Source organism: Dipodomys merriami, unplaced genomic scaffold (assembly GCF_024711535.1).
Source record: "Dipodomys merriami isolate MVZ:Mamm:240054 unplaced genomic scaffold, mDipMer1.0.p SCAF_122, whole genome shotgun sequence".
Classification (NCBI taxonomy): domain Eukaryota; kingdom Metazoa; phylum Chordata; class Mammalia; order Rodentia; family Heteromyidae; genus Dipodomys; species Dipodomys merriami.
In genome coordinates this window covers 3,121,503-3,143,871 of record NW_027202516.1, presented here as the reverse complement: position 1 = coordinate 3,143,871, position 22,369 = coordinate 3,121,503, and the positions used below count along the sequence as shown (strand labels likewise).

Below are 22,369 nucleotides of genomic sequence, written 5' to 3'. Positions count from 1 at the left end.
CTGAAACCGCACACACGGGAGACACTGGGAGAGAAGACAGCACATCATCGACACTTAATAAATGTTTGTTCCAAACCAGAAAGACAACGGGAGGAAAATCTAAGGATTGCTTCCGAGTGGGGGGGAGATGGGGGGGGGCCCTAAGGGAGTAGGTGCTCAATAAGTACTATTTTTTTGTCTGTGTACTCAGATGCCGGGGAGTTAGAAAAGATTCTCTGATGCGTTTCTCTGGGCTCTTAGCCTCTGATTTCAATTCCCCGCAATTCCTCCAGGAGGCTGGGAAGTCCCTCACTGAAGACTTGGGATCACAGTCTTGGAAGAGCCACTTACAAGCAATGGTGTGAATGCCTGCTAAACAGAGAAATGGGCAGAGAAGCCATACCCCATGGCCTGAGGCCCTCCTCCATTCCCACTCCCACCAAATTCCCTACAAGGCTGACACATCACTCTGTGCCCCCAAGAACAGAGATGACCCAGATGGACCCACAGTGACATCATCGTCCCTCAAGCCAAGGACGGAGCCATGATGTAAAGGCCCTGGTGCAATTGAAGGCCACTTATTTTATAAAGAAATAAAGCACAGACAGCTCCTTTCAAGCACGCAACCAGAAGTCAGGACAAAATGCCCAGGAGATATCTATCCAGAATTTCTTTTCAAGAGCCCAGGCAGCCCTCATTTATTTTTTGAGAAAATATATGATTAACCATAGTTGACGAGGAATTCAGATGTTGTACACTGAGACCCAGCTCCTCAAAGTTGGAGAGCATTTAATATTATATATGGCTGCCATTTGGACTAAATTGTTTTTTTAATGTACACAATATTACAAATTTAATTTGAGCTGTTTGAATCAGTCTGTAAAAAAAGATTTGATTATATACCTGAGTGCTCTGGACCCCGCTTTTCCGTATCTCAGTAATCTTGGCAGTAATTGGCTGATTAGGCGTCTCACACTCCATCTCTGCCTCAGTTTCCATGGTAATGTTACAGGAGCTATTATAGATGAGAATTTCATCTCTTTCCACTTTAGGGCTGAAACGAGAGGGAGGTTAAATGGGGTGTCATCAATCTTAATGAAATGCAATTATTTTTACTCTTATTAATCACGGCAAGCCATTAGCTTGTGGCAACTACAGGCCACCATTTGTCAAATTTTGCAAATTTCTGTAATTTTGTTTCCATTCTCTTATTGTTTATTTGTTTTTTTTGTCCATTCCCCCCACCCTTATCTGCTCACCCTGCAATGAAAATGCACATGGGAAATATCTTTCACGGGGGCGGGGGCGTGCGCACGGGGCTCATCTGCTCCAAAGCTATTCAGAACATTACCAAAAGCTCCTTAGAACTCAACTAAACAAGCATGACTCCGGCCATCCTTATAGCTCCAAAACACGGAAACAAATGGTAGGAAGGCTTTCAGATTTTGATGCCTTTTTCTTCTCTCCCCACACACCAGCCTTTTCTTCTTCTTCTGGATCTTACCCACACTTAGTGCTGAGGGAAGCGAATTACCTAAATCCAACTCTGCCACCACCCCACCCCTCCACCCCCCCACCCCACCCCACCCCCACCCCCGCCCCGGGCAGATGGAGAAATTGAAAAAGCCACATAACTGGCTAACTGGCCTCTAATTCCAACCGTGAAAAAATGAGCTCATTTAGCCTCCCAATTCCCTCTCTCCCCGGCTGATGGCAATGAGGCTCTGTTGCTAGCAGTGGAACATTAACTTAGTAAATTAATTAAACTTACTTCACAGCCCAGACTAAGGAGAGTCGATATATGTCCCACTTATACTAGCAGCCCCTTGCTGAAAGGGGCTCGTGTTATAAGGGGAGAAGCAGAAAGACACCGAGAATGAACAACGGCAGCATGGACCTGCAGAGTCTGAAACTACGCAATCAGCGGAGGGGAGAACTTAAAGGTCACACAGGACCTCCCCCAACGGGCTACTTTTATTTTTTTTTATTTTTTTATTTTTTTGGTCAGTCATGGGGCTTGAACTCTGGGCCTGGGAGCTGGCCCTGTGCTCTTGAGCTTAAGGCTAGCGCTCTACCACTTGAGCTACAGCGCCACTTCCGGTTTTCTGGTGGTTTATTGGAGATAAGAGTCTCACAGAGTTTCCTGTCCAAGCTGGCTTTGAACAGTGATCCTTAGATCTCAGCCTCCTCAGTAGCTTGGATTACAGGCGTGAGCCACTGGTGCCCAGCTCACAAGCTTACTATTTATCCCAAGGTAGTCCCAGCTGTAGGCAATTCTTCCTAATCAACGATGATTAGAAAGAATAATGCAGGATATTTTATATACTTTTCAATGATTTCATACACAGAATCTCATTTCAGCCTGTAAAGGCCAGCAGAAGTAGGTTAAAAAAAAAGAGAAGGAAAAAAAAAAGGCTAAGCTAAACAGACCAAGGGAGGCGCAGAGGTTAGACACAAAACTCAGAATCAGAACTCAGGCGCTCTGCTTGCTAGAGCAGGGCTCGGGTTTTCAAATGCTGATTGGCTACCGGCACAATAACTGCAGATGACACCATCCTGGGTGTGGGAATAAATCCATGAAGGTGGCAGACCCCAGAGAGGGTGTGGGAAAGGGTGAAGGGTCATCCAGCGAGAAGCCATTCATCACGTGGAAATGTAGCATCTTTTTTTTCAAGTCAGTGTTGAAATACCTCCCCCCACAATCTGCTAGGGGTAATGACGTGCTAACACCTGAACGCTCCACTTCATCTTCACGTCCGCTCTGCCTTTCTGCTTCTGCGTCCGGGGGAGACGCCTCTTCCATGCCCGCGGCCCCTTCCTCTCCTGGGGGTTATCCATGTGTTCGCCTGGCTCCATCTAGTCCTGCATACACCAAGTCTGAGCTGACTGCTGGGATTCCTGACGCCGTTGGCACCATGGCACCCAGCATGGAGTTCATTCTGCAGCCCCTGTGCTTATTTGACGCTGGCAGGAAACTCAGCGTCGCTGCACTGCCACTGGCTGTTGTATTTATTCAGCGGACTCCGGACCACGACAGCTTCCAACGGAAGCGGGGGATGACAGCTGAACCACCTGCACGCATGACTCAATAAGCCTGTTTCCCGTCTTAAAAACGACTAAAATAGAGTCACCAGCAAGCCAGTACCTATTATTAGAGTTGGTGAAGAAATTAAGGAAATAAAGTGTACATAAAATGATCAGCATACGAATGATAAATCAGATAGTAGAAAGGTTAGCACAGAGCCTGGTAGAAAACAAATGTCCAGTAGAGTCCGGGCTCACTGCCGTTGTTGCTTTCGGTGATGGGGGTGGGTTACGGCTGTAACGTACGTCTGACCACAGCGGCAAGGCCTGGTGCCCTGGTATACGCCTGCGGCCTGCAAACAGAACTGCATCGACCCCGTCCTGGGACAGAAACACGGTGACCTTGTTTTTTAAGTTGTTGTTGTTTTTTAATCATGGTCACCCTTTTAGAAAGTGGTTTAGGAAAGGGGTTTAACCTGGAAAGCCATGATATTTATTTGTTAGATTGTTTTTCCCCTTTCTTAAATCCAAAAAGGCCTCATGAACTTAGGGCTTCTAAGCCTTAGGTCTATAGCCACTCCGCTACGCAAACCCCTTCTCTTCTTTTGAATAAACACTTTGCAATCTGCAGGACTTCTCTACGACTTTTTTTCCCAAAAAAAAAAAAACTTGTGAATCTGTTTAGAAAGAAAAGAAAAAGGGGAAAATAAAACCTTCTGTTTTTCATAATGTCTAATCTTTCTCCCCACTGGCATTCACCAGATGTTGCTTTGGATCGGAAGATAAATATTAAAATCTAAGCAAGAACAAAGTGAGCTGTTTACTGGGCAGATTGTTCAGATGTTTTCTTGAACACTTGAAAAAGACAGGAGATGCTTTGATATGCAGGCCGCCTGGGACCCGTGACAGCTTGACCCTGCTAGAGAGCTGCAGGGTCCAGGGCTACGTCCACCGGGCTTGTGCTTTCCGATGGCCCTGTGGCTGCGCTGACCACATCCTGGTAGGAAAGGTGAAAGGACAGGCAAAAAATAAAAAGAGCTACCTGACAAAGAGACCCAAGAATGACAACGAGGCCGGCTCTGTCCCGTGATCCGAGGCAAGGAGATCCCGGAGACGCTGTTCACACACGCAGAGGTAAGGCCACACTTCGGGCAGCATTTCTGTCCCTACGGTGACAGTCAAGTTGCACTGGACATGGGTGTGTCTGGCCTTTCCACGGGTGTCACACAAGGGAGCCACGGACACTAGGAGAAAATCAGGAGGAAGTGAGGCAAATCCAGGGAAACACTTCATATACCAAGTCCAAGAGTCCTCCTGTGACCAAGACAGAAATGAAGTTTCCCGTATACTCGTATCAAAAGCTGTGTCACACGCATCTGCACAGAGAGATAAAGTAATGTTTTTGTGAGATGTATATCCTCATCACAAATAAAGACCTGGGTGGACACAGAAGAGAACATGAGACTGAAATGGTTAGGATACTTTAGAACCTGCTAGCACTGGCTCTGGTTTATTTCTCTTCTTCTTCATTTTAAAAACATATTTACCAAACAGAGTTGTAGTCCTAAACAACATACTATTGAGATAAGTTCCTAAGCTCAATAAGACATAATAGAAAACATTGGGGGACCTACTCTCTTCAGTCAGTGTCCTAGTCGCAACATTTGCCCAAGTTCTTGCATGTCACTCCAGGGGAGATGTTCTGTTTCCAATGCTGCATTGCATAAAAGTAATACAAGGTACTTATCATTTCTTTTACCAGTGGACTTCTGGATATTTGCAAATAGTTGCTACTACACATGTGCAAAACTTCCTCTGGGGTGAATGCCTATAGAAAAAGTACATAGGCACAAGTTAACTTTGCAAGAGGGTGCCATATTACTTTCCACTGCTACCTGATGAAGGGGTCTGAGGAAGATGAAGAGGCTGGTGCTCTGTTCAGTGTGTGGCACACAGAGACACTTTAAGCAAAAGTTTTTATTCTTAGCCAGGCCCCTGCATTCCCACTAGACTATGCGATCCCATTACCTGACATAATTTTCAGCAGTTGAAATGATCAGACTCTGAATTTTTGCCAGTCCAGTATGTATAAATATTATCATATGTGGCCTTAAAAATTGCGTTCTTAGCCAGGTGCTGGTGGCTCATGCCTGTAATCCTAGCGACTCAAGAGGCTGAGATCTGAGGATCTCAGTTCAAGCCAGCCTGGACAGAAAAGTCCCCATGAGACTCTCATCTCCAATTTTTAACCACTCAAAAGCAGGAGGTAGTGCTGTAGCTCAAATGGCAGAACACTAGCCTTGAGCACAAAGAGGCTCAGGGACACTTGAGCTCAAGGCTGTGAGCTCAAGGCCCACAACCGAAAAAAACAATTGCATTTTTAGCATTACCTTTTAGGTTGAATCATTTCTTGTGTATTTACAGAAAAAAAAATCATGTTTCTTCTATGAAACTCATATTCCTGCTATCTGCCCATTTTTCTATGGAACTATGTTTTTCCTTTTCAATTGGTATTTATATGTGTGTTTCTATTCTGGCTGTGAATCTTTTCAAGGTTACTACAGTATTGTCTTCTCCAAGTGTGCAGCTAGATGTACACTCCTCAGGGGAATCTCCTATTAGCAGAAGTTCTCAATTGTCATATAGTTAGGAATGGTCATAATTCCTATCTAATGAAGAAATTCAAAGCAACTGCTTCAAGCTTGCTGACCCTTGGGTCATGTCTTCCTGGGTCAACGACACAGACTAGAGCAGAAGCACAGCAATCTGTAGCTGCAAGATAAGTCTCTACAGGAGATGATTTGAGAGCAACTCTGCCTTAAAAACTCTAAGACAGAGGCCATAGAAAAATCTCTGTGCCAGGTGCCCCTGGATATGGAATCACCAGAGTGTGGACTTGAATCGAGGGCGGCTTGGCTCGCCGCAGAGCCAGCAGCAGGGAGCTAAGTACGCCTGAGAGGATTTGTAGCTGTGCAAGCACACCAGACATTATCGTCGCTCTTACATTCCAAAGCACCTGATACCTAGAAAGTTCTCTGGGAATGTGTTTTCAGTGAATAAAAGCAATAAAAATGACTGACAGAGAATCTCACATGGGTAACAGAACACAAGAACTTTGCAGTTAGTGAGCCCCAAGGCAAATAAAAACAGGGGCTCAACACCTATAAAATAATGAATTCATTTTAGGTGATTAAGTGGATGCAAATTGACAAGGTGGATTAGAGAAAGCACCCAGGGCTGAGGATCCAAATCCAGGACTTTTACTCAAAGTTCTGCCACTAAATAGCTCCGTGACCTTAATCGCTTTAGCTTTTCATGCCTCGTGGAAAAGTTAGTTTCCATGAAAAAGTTATTCGGTATAATTCAAGGCATAAATGCAAGAAACCCTGAGATCAAAGATCTTGCTCATTTTAAACAAATGCAAAGTATTAGTTTCATCTAACAGGATGTTTTAGCACCTGTGATATGAAAAGTAAAATTCTGCTTTGGTTAAAAGTATAATTTAGGAAGAGGGCAAGGCCTGAGGACCCCAAAAAGTAGGCAAAGAACCTTCTTGTCCTTCTTGTCTTCCTCTTTCGACTCCCCACTCCACTCGTAATATCAGGGTGATGGCAGAGAAGAAGTCAAACAGTGAAGGGGGGGGGTGGGCGCTGAGACCCTGTCCAGCCTGGAATGAGACACGGAGCCCCACCTGCAAAGCCAAACCGCAGAATGAAAATCAAAGCACGGGTCGAACTCAGAGTGACCTTGGCAAATTAGAGAAGAGAACAGAAATAAACAAAAGCCCGAATGAAAAAGAGCAAGGCAGAAAGCTACGGAAGAAAAATATAAATATGAAGGATCTCCAGCTGTGCACAGCCATGTTGGACACACACACACACACACACACACACACAAGTAGGTAACACAAAGACCACCAACCAGTAAAGCAGCAATCTAATTTTAAAAACAAACAAATATTAGGACTGGGTACTGGTGGATCATGCCTGTAATCCTAGCTACTTAGGAAACTTTGGTATTAACGATTATGGTTCAAAGAAAAGTATAAGAGACTGTCTTTAAAATAGCCAGCAAAAAGCTTGCCTGGAGGCATGGTTCAAGTGGTAGAGCACCAGGCAAATAAGCAAGCTACCCAACTGCAAATCCTTGAGTTCCAGTCCCAGTATTAACGCAAGTAAGTAAATAAATAAATGCAAATATGGGTCCAGATTTTCTGCAAATACTTTACAATGCTATCCAATGTAGCCAGAATCTGCTTCCCCAGAGGAGACACCTGGTTTGGTTTCAAATTAGGTGAAAATACAGGTTATCAGAGAAAACCCAAAAATAAATTGGAGATTTTCTGTTTCCAGATGTCCACAAATCTAACCATCTCCCCACCGGCTCCGGAGACAAGGCTCTGAGGACCCCACTTTGAGAACCAATGTCCTAGCGGCCTGGGACGTTTCTGCTTTGCCCAGGCCACATGCTGACAAAGGCTGAGAAGGTCGAGTGGTTTTCTCTAAGAATGTCATCGTGCCGGGCTGGGAGGGTGGATGCTGGGGATCTTCTTCAGAAACAGATTCTTCTCCGATCATATACAATAAGATTTATTGAAATGAATTCCGGGAAATGGAAACAAGAAAGGTTTGGTTTTTTTTTTCTTTGCTGTTGATTTTGTTTTCTCTTTCCTTTTGTCCTGTTTGTCTGTCTTTGGGAGAGTAAAAGGGAGTCACGGGAAATGGAGGGACAGAGAGTGAACAAATGCAGCAGTGGTATTCACTAGACACTATGTTGAAAATGAACTGTACAAAGTGGGTGGGAATGGGATGGGGAACCTACAAGAAAGGAAAGGAGGGAGTAACACTGTCCAAAAAGAAATACACTGATTACCTGACATGTAACTGTAGCAGCTCTGTACATCATCGTTATAATAATGATGAAAAAATTAAAGAACAGATTCTCAGCGAAGTTGAGTGTGTATGATTTTTATCTGAAAGGAGGGGAATTATTAGAAAATGTCCTCTTAATTATCCCTACGGCCATTTTATTTTTATTATAGACTAGCTTTCTAGGAGAAGGAGATAAAACCATTATATACTCAAAATTTATTTTTATCCAGTTTCTCGGGGCCACAGAATTCCCAAATCTCATCCTGCATCTTATGTAATTAAGTTCTGGATTTTGGCCTCATAAACTCATCTCCATTTTTTAGATGATGAGCAGGAAGATATTTTTTAAAACTTTGTCAAGAAAGAGGAAAATAGTCAACTGATTTTCTCTATGTGCTTTGCACATTGGTGAATGGTTAGTGACATCTAGTGGCAATATTAAGAATTACCACTCCCTAAGGCCTGGCGCTGGTGGCTCAAGCCTGTAATCCTAGCTACAGAGGAGGCTGAGATCTGAGGATCACAATTCAAAGCCAGCCCAGGAAGAAAGGTCCACGAGACTCTTATCTCCAATTAACCACTAGAAAACCAAAAGTGGTGCTGTGGCTCAAGCGGTAGAGTGTCCACCTTGAGCTGAAGAGCTGAGGAACAGCACCCAAGCCCAGAGTTCAAGCCCCACAACCAACAAAAAAAAAAAAGAAAGAAAAGAATTACAACTCCCTAATCAAATACCTTGCTCTTAAATACAAACTGGGAATTCTAAAGACTTTTTATTTTTTTAAGTTAATCACATCCTTAAAAATAACCGCATTATTTTCCACAGAGTTTTCCTGGAGTTGAAATCTTATGGATTTTTAATTTGTACTTCTAATTGGAAAGTGTTTTGCAATAATACCAAAGAACTTCAAAGTGCATTAAAGAACAATATGAGAAAACCTACTCTTCAAATCTGAAGTGGCATGAATGGTCTGAACCTAGACATGGCTGTGTTCGATACATCACCACTACCCCTACTTGCTTCCCTCATTCCTTCATCGAATACTACTTTTGCACACATGCTGTGCCCCCGGCTCCAGGAAGGGAAGAGCAGGAAAAGAAGCAGACAACCTCTTAAACTCCAATGTTCAGTCAAAAGTTTCTTACTAGGAAACTGGTCTCTCTTCTACCATGTTAAGCTAATACACAACAGCAGCAAATTCAGGCTCTGGGACTTTAAACCAGAGCTGTGTCTCCTTGCCATCCTCCCCCTCCTCCTCCTCCCTGCCCTCCTCCTCATCCTCCCATAGGACAACAGAAGAGGAAATCACTGGAGCAACAGCGCTGTCTATCACAAAACTATCACCCAAGCTCAGATGAAGTGCCACCACGATCATGTCAGGAAGCCTTAGCCCACATCCAAACTGTAGACAAAACACATCATAGTGTAACTCCAAACACTACACAGAGTGCTTATGTGTATGACGGGTTCTCAAATGAAAAAGCCCAAGACCTAGGATTATGTCATCAAGATAATAACCTGGCTTAACTGGAGCTCTCTCAAATACACGGAGGCCTAGAAGTTAAGGATAGTAATTTCCTCCCTGGGCTTTTCCCCCTGAAGCTCAGTGGGTCATTGTCATGTGTTATAAAACCCCAAGCTTTGCACCTTGCTCTGTATTCTCTCCCCCATAAAGACTGTGATCCTCACCCCACAATTTACATCATGGCCATGCAGCTCCGAGGGGTGAGTTATCTTAGCTTTCTTTTTTTTTTTAACTGAAGCAGTCACTGCAGGTGGCTCCCTTGCCTACAGTAAGAATTCAGAAACTGAGACCGCACCGCCAGTGACGCAGGAGGCCCTGTGCTCCATCCTCAGGTCACAGAAGAAATAAACAAGACGTCCGGCTGGACCATGTCCACCCTCTGACTATACTCACAGCAAGCCCACCAGCTCCTCTCCTCCCTCCCTGCAGAACGAATGCTCGGAATCCAACCTCGCTTCTTGCCCCGTCATATGACTGCCAAGAAGAGCACAGGTGACCATTTTTAATATCAACCCATTCATCACTAGGATAAAAGTATTATGGGCCATTTCAGAGACGGAGAGCAGTGGAAAGCTGTTCCCAGGAAGTCACAGGGAAGTACAGCTGTACAGCAGTAACGACCCAAACAGAACAGGCCAAAGAATCCCATGTTCCTGCCATGCGCCAGAGACTTGTGTGTGGTGAACTCACCCTCCAGGGGCAGGAGCAAGCAGCCCAAGGCAGACGCAGTCGTGTTCGGCAGGACTTGGCAAGGATAACCACACACGGCAGCCGAGATATCCCCGGGAGAAAGTCCTGCTCCACACGCGTGGACAAGCTGCCCACCAAGGCAGGCTTGAGGGGCAAAAGAACACATCTGAGAAGCCAGAGGCCGCCGCCTCTCTGCGCCACACTCAACTCGTAACCTCCGCTTTCAGGATTCTCAAGCCTCCCTCCCCGGGCTCTGGTCCCTGCTGGTCTATCGGATTCCAGCCATATCCAAGGCCCGGGTGTGCGTGTTTGGGGGAAGGGGGTCCTGGGCTTGAACTCTTGGCTTGTGCACTGTCCCTGTGGGCTGGTGCCCTTAAACCACAGCTCCACTGCTGGCTTGGGGGGGGGGGGGGGAGTAAAAATTCTGTTTCCTGTGAGGCTTTGAACCGCTATCCTCAGACCTCAGCCTCCTGGGTAGCTAGGCTTACAGGCGTGAGCCACCCGCGCCCGGCAAGAGGGCTCAGGACGGGGACGGGACCGGGAGGACGGGGACGGACACACGCCGCCCGGGACAGGGACAGGGACGAGGACGAGGACAAGGACAGGGCGGACACCCGCCGCCGGGGACGAGGACGAGGCCGCGCCCAAGGTTTGCAAAGGCGAGACAGCAAGGGCGAGGCGGCTCCCGGGACGGAGCGTGGGCCGCAGCCAGCATGAGGCCGAGGACGGCCGGGACCCCGCGCAGGCCGCGTCCATGCAGAGGGGTAGCCGGGACCCCGCGGGCGGGGGGGGGGGACCCCGCGGGCGGGGGGGGGGAACCACGTGGGGGGGGGGACCACGCGGGTGGGGGGACCACGCGGGGGGGGACCACGCGGGGGGGACCACGCGGGGGGGACCACGGGGGGGGAAGGGACCACGCGGGCGGGGGAACCACACGGGGGGGACCATGCGGGGGGGGGGGACCACGCGGGGGGGGGGGACCATGCGGGGGGGGACCACGCGGGGGGGGGGACCATGCGGGGGGGACCCCGCCGGGGGGAAGGGACCACGCGGGGGGGGGGGGGACCATGCGGGGGGGGGACCACGCGGGGGGGGGGACCATGCGGGGGGGACCCCGCCGGGGGGAAGGGACCACGCGGGGGGGGGGGGGGGGTGAAGGGGGAAGGGGCCACGCGGGGGGGGACCACGCGGGGGGGGGGGGGGGAAACCCCGCGGGCGGGGAGGGACCACGCAGGGGGAGACCATGCGCTACCCCTATACCCCCAGAACCCCTGTATCCCCTGAACCCCTATACCCCCTGAACCCTTGTATCCCCTGAACCCCTATACCCCCTGAACCCCTATACCCCCTGAATCCCTGAACCCCCTTAGCCCCTGCACCCCCTGAATCCTTGAACCCCCTGAATCCCTGAACCCCCTGAACTCCTGTATCCCCTGAACCCCTGTGTCCCCCCGAACCCCTATACCCCCAGAACCCCTGTACCCCCTGAACCCCTATACCCCCTGAACCCTTGTATCCCCTGAACCCCTATACCCCCAGAACCCCTATACCCCCTGAATCCCTGAACCCCCTGAACCCCTGTATCCCCTGAACCCCTGTATCCCCTGAACCACTGTATCCCCTGAACCCCTATACCCCCAGAACCCCTGTGTCCCCCTAACCCCTGTGTCCCCCTAACCCCTGTGTCCCCCTAACCCGTGTCCCCCGAACCCCTGTGTCCCCAGAACCCCTGTGTCCCCCTAACCCCTGTGTCCCCCTAACCCCTGTGTCCCCCTAACCCGTGTCCCCCGAACCCCTGTGTCCCCGGAACCCCTGTGTCCCCCGAACCCCTGTGTCCCCGCGTCCTGCGCTGTGGCCTGCCACCTGGCGCGGGACACAAACGGCGGAAGCCTCGCGGTCGCCCCCGCGGCCCCAAAGCCACCCGCACGGCCACCCCGCCGGGGTCACCGCGCCCCACCGCGTCCCAGGCCAGGCGACCGCTGAGGGCCTCGTGCCGCCGTCAGGAAGCGGGTCGGGCCGGAGCCCGGCTAACAGCACAGTGATGGCGGCCCTGGCCTTCCCCCCCCCCCCCCGCCCGCCCCCTCCCCCCTGTCCCCGCCCTCCCCCCTCCTGGCCTCCCCCTCCTCCCCCCTCCCTGCCCTGCCCTTCCCCACCCTGGCCTCCCCCCTCTTCCCCGCACCCCGCCCTGCTCTCTGCCCTCCCCCCTACCCTCCCTCTCCCCGCCCTTCCCCCCTCCCAGCTGCCCTGCCCTTCCCCTGCCCGCATTCGGAGGGCCTGAGTATTGGGACCCCCTCTTCCTGCCCGCACACTGCCCAGCTCTCCAGTTCAGAGACGTCCAAGGTCCAAGCCCCTCTTCACCACGGGGTGGTGAGCCCGTGCTGTGACCGTTGGCTTGCAAAGGCCTTCCTGTGCCCAGAGGGAGGAAGTGCTCCTCTCCCCCCTTCCCTCCCCCCTCCTCCCTCCCCAGCTGCCCTTCCTCTGCTTACACTTCCAAAGGAACCTGGGGACGCCCAGGCCCAGGCCCACCCCAGCTCCCCCAGGCGCCCCACGGTGTGAAAACTACGAGGTCCACTCTCAGCCCCCGGGGACTAAGACAGAGGCCTCACCAGTGAGTGAACTCACTAATCCAAGAGGGAAAAGCATCAGTATGTGCTGGACAAGTGAATTAGAGAGAGGGCAGGGGGTGAGCATGTGCGGCCTTGCCCTCATAAACTGCTTTGTTTAAGGCGCTAACTCCTTAATGATAATGTTCTAAAACATTTAAAGATCTGCTGGGTTAAATAAGATCCGTGGTGTCAGAACTCACCCAGAAGGGACCCGCAGCAAGGACTCTCGGTACAAACCTCTGTAGTGCAGTTGATCCGAAGATCAACCCTACAAAAGATGGGGGGAAGAGAGGGGTCAAGAAACAGCAGAAAGGCAAAAGAAGAAGAAAATAAGGATAAAGACACCAAAAAAAAAAAAAAGGTTTGCCTTTAGGGAGGAGGGAGGAGGGGCAGAGGGATGGGACGGGATGGGGCCAGAGTGTGCGTCCTGTGGCCTGGAGAGAGGTGGGTGGGGTTTGTGGGGGCCACTGCTCCTGGAATCATGAGTCCCTCACAGTTCAGCCTCCTCCAGAATGTCAAGGAACCCACAGACAAATGCTAGACCAGGGGCTTGCAGCACAAACAGGCCCGGGTGAGGCTTGCAAAGTCTCACCAAAGAACTACAGCCCAGATTTCCCTTCTTCCACTGCAGATGCCCACTCCAAACAAGTTCTAGAAAGTTCCGTGTTCCCCACTAAGCAAGCCAAACTGTCCCCCCTGCATTAGGCTTGGGAGCAAAGCGTCTAGGTCCCATGGTGTCAGGATTCTCCTGTCTTCGTCTCCTTACTTCCCAAGATAAAAGACCTCAATGGAAACTAGAGTTCCACCGGAATCCCCAGACCACCGGTCAGACCCAGGATCGATGCCCGTGGCCGCCTCACCCTTGAGAGCCCACGTGGATGGAGACTGAGGTTCGGTGGAGGGCCGGCGGCCAGGGAGCCAGGACCACTGCCAGGCCCCGAGCTGCCCACGCACGCAACTGAGCCAGGCTGCTCTGGATGCAGATTTCCACCTCCAGATCTGTGTGATTCTCCAGCTGGGTCACTCCGAGGAAAAGCGGCTCACCACCTGCATGAAAGCAGCTGTGAGCTCTAGCACGTGCTCACCGGCTCCGACTGCTTACGCCTTCTCACACCAAATACACAGCCAGCTCTGTGCAAAAGTCACTAATTTAAAAATGTTAGGGCTTATGTAATTTTTCACAAAATTACCACCACACTCTGGATATTCCTGCCAGTCACCAGGTTACTTGCCTACAGCTGGTGCTCTACCACTTGAGTCACACATTCAACCCAACGTTTTTGCTAGTTCATTGCAAATGAGGTCCAATGGACTTCTTTGCTAGGTCTGACTTCAACCCCAATCCTCCAGACTTTAGCTTCCTAAATAGGTTGGATGCTAGACATGAGCCCCAGGTACCCGGCTAGCTCACTTTGTGGCCTTCAGAATACGTTTTTTCCTCCCATAGGAATATTACAATGCAAGAGCAAATGCTGAAAAGGATGAGTTTTGTTGTACTTAATAATAAAACAGTAACACAAATTTCCTGGGCTTTTGGTCAATTGTCAAGCTAACCCTTAGATGCCTTTGAGCACTGATGCAATGTATTTATTCTTTTCATTATAAGTAGAAAATTGTATTAAAAGCCCAAATCACTGAAATCTGAATAGAACATGGAATTCCCACCTCCCTTTTCTTACTTTATTGGGAAGAATCTATACCACAAGGGAATTTTACACATTCTGGTTGCCCAAGGCAGTAAATTCTTCTGTACTACCTAAGCTGAATTATATTGAGAAGGTACAGGATGCTTCCTTTTATTTATGCACTCTGGAGTAATGGGAAATGAAACTAGTACCAGAAAAAAAAATTGAATTCAAGCTTTCTTCCTTGTGAAGATGAAAAGAGTACCAGAAAATTTTGAGTTGGAGCTTTTTTCCTTGTGCAAATATGATGATCTGTTTTATACTAAACCTTCTGTTACGGATGCTATAAACACCTTTATCTGGCATTTGCTTAACCAGAAAGAGGTGATCGCTGCTACTTTTCCCAATCTATATTGTTACAACAGGACAAGAAATAGTAATAATTTCATCCTCTCCTCTGTATCATCAGAGAATGGTTAAATTATTTCATGTGGTTGGTGCTAATAATTCTTGCTTATTCAGAGCACCACATTTTAATTGTACTAAATAATTGTCACAAGTGAACACACAGCAAAAATGGTACTGTACTATAAGAAGCTAATTGTTTGAGACCTACATGCAAACTTCCTGGGGTTCAAATCTCAGCTCTATTACCAAAGAGAATATCTTAGATAAGCTACTATTCTTCCTTTTACTTAATTTCCTTGCTATAAACTGAAACCATCTTATAAATTAGTGGAAAGCATTCATGAAGATCTGTTTTTATTTACTATTAATATTAGCGCATGGTATGTACTCAGCAAATATTGATTGAATGTTACACTTGAGTTCTCATATCATTTTTGTGATGGGAATAATCCCAGTTTCAGAGAGGAAAAATTAGAAATAAGAAAACTAATGACAACATGAAAAAAAGAATGTTTCCTGTTTTCTAGTAGGGACAAAAAAAAATCCATCAAAACTATAACAAGAATTATAGGCCACTGATTGAGGCTTTTTTTTTTTTTTTGACGGTCCCAGAGTTTGAACTCAGGGCTGGGGTGTTGTCCCTGCTTTTGTGCTCAAGGCTAGCACTATACCACTTGAACCACAGCTCTGCTTCCAGCTTTTGGTGGTTAACTGTAGATAAGGGTCTCATTGATTTTTCCTACACCAGCAGGCTTCAAACCATGATCCTCAGATCTCAGCTTCCTGAGTAGCTAGGATTACAGGCGTGACCCACGGGTGCCCAGCTTGATTGATGTCTGTCTAGGATGAATGTTGTAAGAAAAAGTGGTTGCCACGGCATGTGTCTTACCTGCTATGTTGCTTTGGTTTCTGCTCAGAGACACAACCACCAGACTCAAAGAAGGGATGTAAGTAAATGCCCCGGGAAGAACAGCAGAGTGTCCCTCTCTGACCACTGTCACGTTCACAGTGTATCCATCTTCCCCCTGAAAAATTTGTTTTCAAGGTCCAGTCTCAGGGAGACTTGAGGGGAGAGAATTCCATGTTGAATTACTTTATAAAGTTAATTTCAACCAAGTTGATACAGAGGTATATTTGTTACTCTCAAGGCTCTCCCTCCCTCTCTTCATCCCCCCCTCTTTCTCTCTCTTCTTAACAAAAACTTAATTATGGAAAATATAATATTGAAAAGAAAGCAAAAGATCTGCTCTAAAAGGTAAGCAATAATTATTTGAAATTAACACATAAATGGTTTGGGGGGGAAATAAAATAATTTTGAGAATGTCTATGCCCAACTAAACTATCCATCAAGCAGGAAAGAACGTCAAGACATGCAAATGCCCAGAAAATGTCCCTTGTGTGACGTTTCCTAAGGCACAAATAACGATCAAGAAAGAGAAGATATGGATTCCAGGAAACAGTAAACCTACTCACAAGAGCCATACCAAGGGCAGTGGGGCGATGCGATCTTAGAACAAATCTGGAAAACAACCAGCCTAACTACACGAGAGGAAAGCGGAGCTCCAAGGGAAGAGAGTAACAGACATGCTGAAAGTTTTTGCAGAAGGACAGTGCATTCACATTACAAGAAAGAAAGAGGAAGGGAAGAGGGATAAAGGAAATCTGGGAGGTGAAACATAATTCTCTAAGGAAGGTGATGCCCTACGTCTGCTTTTAAACATAAACAATTGTAGCATGAATGTGTTCTACAGGTTTAACAAAAAATATATATATTACTGGAGTTATATTCAAAAGAATTAAACGTGGTCGTTCCCAAAGGGGAGACTAGAGGAGGGGGAAAGGGAATAAAAGAGCCTGGTTATTCAACTATTTACCTTTTAACCTTTGTATGTACTACTTGGGTCAAAATTAAAGGTTTGCTTTTCTGATGTTTATCCCCTCTATAAAACAAACCAGCACAAAGTTTACCATTAAGAGGTTAAGTGGGTGGGAACCAAGATGACCACGTTGGCCCATGTGCCAAAACCCATTTCCCTGCACCTCAATAGGAGAGAATAAAATGGAAATGAACTCCAAACAACAGGATACTGTATATCCAAAGCTTTACAATGCAGCTTCATTTACCCTGAGAAAATAAATGGGCTGGGAAATATTAAGATGACCAAAACTCTGTTGTTTATAATAGGAAAAATTTAGAAATTATCTAAACGCCCAATAACAGAGAATAGTTAAACAAATGACAACTCAGCCGCATATTCAAATTGCCCGACGTTTACATATAAAGGCTAGCTTTTCATAATATTTAAGGAACTGGATGTGATAAAATCATAGGACCAGTGGATCAAAGGGTTTTCTGAACCCTATCTTCCAGAGGATCTTTATTTGTCCAGTAGATGGCCATCTTTGGGGTTCACGGGGGTGCTAGCAATGTTGGCGACAAGACTATCAACTCTGAATAGAAAGTCCAACGGCAGCCATGCACGTGGCCAGCACAACAGCACCAGAGAACAACCCACCTCAAGCCCCCAGCAGGCATGAGTCGGTGCTAATGTCATGGAAGGAGAGCCCGAGGACTGTGTTCACAGGACAGGGAAGCACTAGGGAACTAGCGGGCAGCTGTCTCCTAAGGACCAGGAGAATAGTGGAAGGGTTGCACTGATCAAGAGACATTGTACTCTTAAGTTAGCACGTTGAATCGAAACTCATTGTAGCTTACAGGAAGGAAGGAAGGGAGGAAGGAAAGAGGGAGGAAGGGAGGGAGAGAAGGGATTTGTTCTAGAAGTGTCTTAATCTCACCATTCCCATCTATCCCAAAAAACAAACTGCTAGTGAAAATGTCCATTTGTCATTTGCTTAAGGAAGAAGAGAATACCTAAGTCTCGCAACTTTTATTCATTCTGTGTCACCGACACTACCCGAGACAGCTTGAGCTGACTGTTTTAAAGGAAGTCACTGGAGTGTATTACAAGGTGGCTTCAGTTTTCCCTTACAGCAAAATAGACAGTAGAAATAAAAGGAGCACTGTCATGGTGAGAAAGATGTTCGTGCCATTCAAGTTAGCTCTAAGGAGTGGTTTTCTAAATGCCTTGTGTTAAGAGTAGCTGCCCATCCAGACAGAAAGAGCCGCCCCTCGAGTCCTCATACACCTCTTACCCTGGGTGGAACTCTGCAGTGAATCCTCCGGGAATTGCTGGCAGTGGCATTGATGGTACCAGACTGAGACCCAAATAACACCAGGTGAACGCCATCCAGACGGTGCCCTCGGATGAGGGCCCAGAGTCCTCCTGCCCCAGAACAGCCTTTTTAGATGACAGTCACAGCCAGACAACAGGTCACAGCAATCCCACCACTCGCAAGAGAGAAGCAAGTCAAACTCAAATGTGAAACTATGGTCCAAACACAGGCAATGCTCAAACTGCAGGAACAGGGTGAATATAGATGTGTGTGTGCATGTATCCACATGTATAAACATGTATGTATGTATATATATTCCATCTATACATGTGTGATATATTCATATATGTATTGTTATTATTATTTTTTATGTGGTACTGAGGAATCGAACCCAGGGCCTTATGTATGCTAGGCAAACCCTCAGCCACTAAGCCACACTCCCAGCCCTCATATATGTATTGAACTACATTCAACAACTCAACAACCAGCCTGATTGTGTCTGATGGCAGTGGTGAAGCCAATCTCTCTGTGGGTGGACTTAAGTGCAGAGGTCTACTGCTCACAAGAAGAAATTGTTTGAGACACGATTAGCTAGGAATCATCACCTATGTGGCCTGTGTGACAGTCAGGACCAGATTTCTCCACGCTGGTAAGAGGCATGGTATGCTCACCTGGCCACATTACCTGTGTCTGCCCCTCTGGCCGGCTCCACAGCCTCCAGCCCGGTCTCCACAGAGAGGAAGATGCCTTCCCCACTCTCGCTGACGGCCAGACCCACGGGCCTCACCCACACAGAGAGCTGATGCACTCCGACCGGGAGCAGGCCCATCCGGCAGGCCACGTTGGTTTGGTTCGAGAAAACAACTTGGCAACTTGTTCTGTTCACTGTGACCTGTAAGGCCTGGGCTGCGGCCGAGAAACCAACTCCGGTCATGTAAACCAGGAGGCTGGTGTCACCATCTACAAGAACAAAGGAAGAAAATGAAAAGCCAAGACAGCTCTGAGCGACGGCCCTCTCCCTGAGACAGCTCCACGTGCCAATTCTCCTTTGCCTTCCTCTTCCTAGAGCTTAGGATTGGCTCATGCTTGTATTTAGCACTGTAATTCCTAACCGTCTGAAATAGCGGTCAGAGGTCGCTGCTTAAACTTTTTAAAAACCTAATACTACTTTCAGCATAAGGGACAAGGAGAAACAAATTCAGTGCAGTCCCTAGCCACTGGAATTTGGGGGCATAGGGCTTGAACTCTGGGCCTGGGCGCTGTCCCTTACGCTCTTCAGCTCAAGGCGAGCGCTCTACCTCTTGAGCCACAGCGCCACTTCCAGTCTTCTAGTGGTTTACTGGAGGTGAGTCTCATGAACTTTCCTTCCCCGGGCTGGCTTTGAACCGTGATCCTCAGATCTTAGACTCCTGAGTAGCTAGGGGTACAGGCGTGAGCCACCAGCACCCAGCTGACTACTGTGGATTTCTGGCACTGTTTTTTTTTTTAATATTTTTATTATCTTTCAGTAGTTGTACAAAGGAGTTGCCATTTAACAAAGCAGTTTCTGAATGCATCGGGTCTTGATCAGTCTCCTTTTCAACATTGAACCCCTCCCCACCCCTCCCTCCCCTCAGTCTTCGTTGATGTTTAGGACATGTGTTGAATTTTTCCCATTTAACAAAGCAGCTAATGTTCACAATGCATCTTGATCAACCCTTTAATATGTCCTCTCCGCTTCCACCCTCCCAGACCCTCATGCTTCTCCATTCTATGATGTGCAAGATGAATTCCTGACTCCCTCTCCCCTTCAAATCAACAACTCCTGTGTCATCCATCCATCCCAGTAACAAAATCCCTTTAGGTGGACTAAAAATAAACTTCCAGTCCCACCTGCCAACTTCCACTTAAAAACAAACATCATCCGCTATGTGGCTTCTAATCAAATCCCCAAGTCTAAGATCCGCACCCGTCCAGTGCCAAGTCCCGAGCCATACCGAGAGAGTACCACACAGAACGGACCCTGGGCGTCACCCCCGGGAGGTACTGGAAGGAGCAGGGACCGGCGCAGTGAGCGGGGACCCCATTCACCTCCACCACCACCTGCAGGAAAAAGAAACACCAAAAATACAAGATGGGGGCTCATAAACCACTGGAGATTTCTCAAATGCAAATGCGCTCGTGGTTTACTGAATGCTGCTTCTTTCTTCCACTTTCCAGTAACAAACCTAAAGTCATTCTGAGTGGCTCAAAATATGGGAAGTTTTCTGATAAATGGAAATGCTAAGCTAAATCCGTTTGTGTAACTAGGCACAATTGTGCTATATGCCCCGTCATATAGACCTAGGGTCTCACTATGATTCCCAGGCTGGCCTGGGACTCCTAGGCTCAAGTGACTTGGCCACAGCCTCTCACATAGCCAGGGCTAGGCACATGCCACTCAGACAGGAATATGCTATGTGCTTCCTACATTTCCACTGTGCACAGCTCATCAACTTAAATGTCACTAAGACCACTTATCACTGTATTTCCCCCTGGGAATCCACTTCTTAGGAAACATCCTTTCTGGGCTGGGAAGGTGGCTCAGTGGTAGAGTGCTTGCCTCGCATGCATGAGGCCCTGGGGTCGATTCCTCAGCACCACAGAAGCAGAAAAAGCTGGAAGTGGTGCTGTGACTCAAGTGGTAGAGCACTAGCCTTGAGCTGAAGAGCTGAGGGACAGCGCCCAGGCCCAGAGTTCAACCCCACAACCAACCAAAAGAAAAGAAAACATCCTTCCTTTCCCAGTAAAGGCCAACAAAATAAAAACTGGTAGTGTGACTCAAGTGGTAAAGGACTGGCAAAGCAGTCATTTATAACTAACACAAAGTACATTTGAACATAAGCTATTTTGTCCAATAACAGTAGGCTCCTAAGAAAAGATTATAGTTGGCTCCCATGGAATAACAGGATGCACAGTGCCCCTGGGTTCAATCCCCAGTCATGAAAAAAGAAACCTACAAGTCTCTTCCTTTCATTGAAATGAATGCCACCTGGAGCATCAGTTTAGACGTACAAACGTGTGCCACTGTGGAAGATGTGGGGACAAAGACCAGTTTGATCCACAATGCTTTCACTTGCAGAAAGACAAGAATATCAGTATGTCAGAATGCTGACAGTATTTGGGCCCCTGGATGCTTTGCTCTCCATCTTTTATTTTACTCTTCTCTCAAATCAAGAGCAGAGGACTTATCACAAGAACACAGGCAGATGGGAGAGACAGAAGGACGTTTCGGAGAGGCGAGGATTCAGGCCGTCCATTCCCTTTCCCGTGTGGCTGTGCAGAGGTAGGATTCAAATCTCGCGTGGAGAGCGTGAGCACGCGGTCATGGCGTCGGAGATTATCAGGCTGCTTCGCGTGCTTTCTAGGGGTAGAAAGAACTCCACTCTCATAGTCTCTGTCTACTATGATTGGGAACCGGCCCTCGGGAGCAAAGCCAGCTTACAAACCCGGCAGTGGCTGCGTTGGTTGCACGCGACACGGGCACTTGTGCGTGCGTGGCCCGCACACCCTCACCTGGGCTTGTGGGTTCGCGGTAGCCAGCATGTCTCCAAATATGGGTCCAAGGAACACCCCGCCATCATACACCACACGGACGTCCACGGCGGCGTCCACTCCGGTAAGATTGTGATGGGCCACCTGAGAGGGTTACATTTCTGGTCAGTTCTACCAGCGACAGAAATCGGGTCTTGATTAGAACAAGTTCTCTTTGGGGTTCTTACGTCTGCCTGAGAAAACCAGGCAGTCAACGCGAGGAGCACAAGCCTCAGGTCCACTGGGAAGTCAGAGCTGAGGGAAAGCCGGCAGCCTCGTCACAAGCAGAGCCGGCAAAAGAGCAGCGACTCGTGAATCTAAGACTCAAGATGCACTGTTTCTAGATGCTTCTCTCTTTTGTAGGTTTGCGGTGCTCTGAGCTAGAATCAAGACCCCCGTCCTTCCATCGCCAACCCCAGGATTTTGTCTGAAGCCCACCTGCCCCCTGGCGGGCCCACACTCTCAGGCTCCACGTTATAATAACCAAATGCTAGATGATCATTGCTTTATTTTTTAAACCCCTAAATATGCAGGAGCATCTGGTTTTGTCATTATCCAAAGACAGCAAATCTTTTTCCCAAGCTCCTTCTGCCACGCCATCTGCCTCCGAGATAACCCGAGCCCAGCGCATCTGCTTGAATTACCCACAGCAGACACGGGGCTCCGCGCGTGGACGCTGGGCGCTGGCCTGCGATTTCCCTGTCTACACCCTGCTAGGAAAGAAGCCCCTGGGCTGAAATGGCTCTACCGGGGTGGGGCAGGAGATGCAGGTGTTGGAATCTTCTAGAAGGAAAGATCATGGAAGCCCTTTAACCTTGAAGATCCCCACAAAATTAATCATCCACCACAACTTCTATCCTGTCATTCTGATCGTCTTTATTTTCCTTACCAAGTTTCTCCAAGATAACAAAGCCATT

General features: G+C 48.0%; 1 protein-coding gene across 1 annotated transcript in view; it reads right to left on the bottom strand.

Annotated features, from left to right (window-relative positions):
* Positions 1–22,369, bottom strand: part of Pkhd1 (PKHD1 ciliary IPT domain containing fibrocystin/polyductin) — a 287,931-nt gene that overhangs the window by 230,852 nt on the left and 34,710 nt on the right. Inside the window, 10 exon segments of the mRNA XM_070017318.1 lie at positions 883–1,033; positions 4,046–4,247; positions 10,088–10,231; positions 12,894–12,961; positions 13,554–13,740; positions 15,616–15,751; positions 17,880–18,010; positions 18,585–18,860; positions 19,877–19,982; positions 21,435–21,557. Coding sequence (XP_069873419.1) covers positions 883–1,033; positions 4,046–4,247; positions 10,088–10,231; positions 12,894–12,961; positions 13,554–13,740; positions 15,616–15,751; positions 17,880–18,010; positions 18,585–18,860; positions 19,877–19,982; positions 21,435–21,557 — 1,524 coding nt within the window.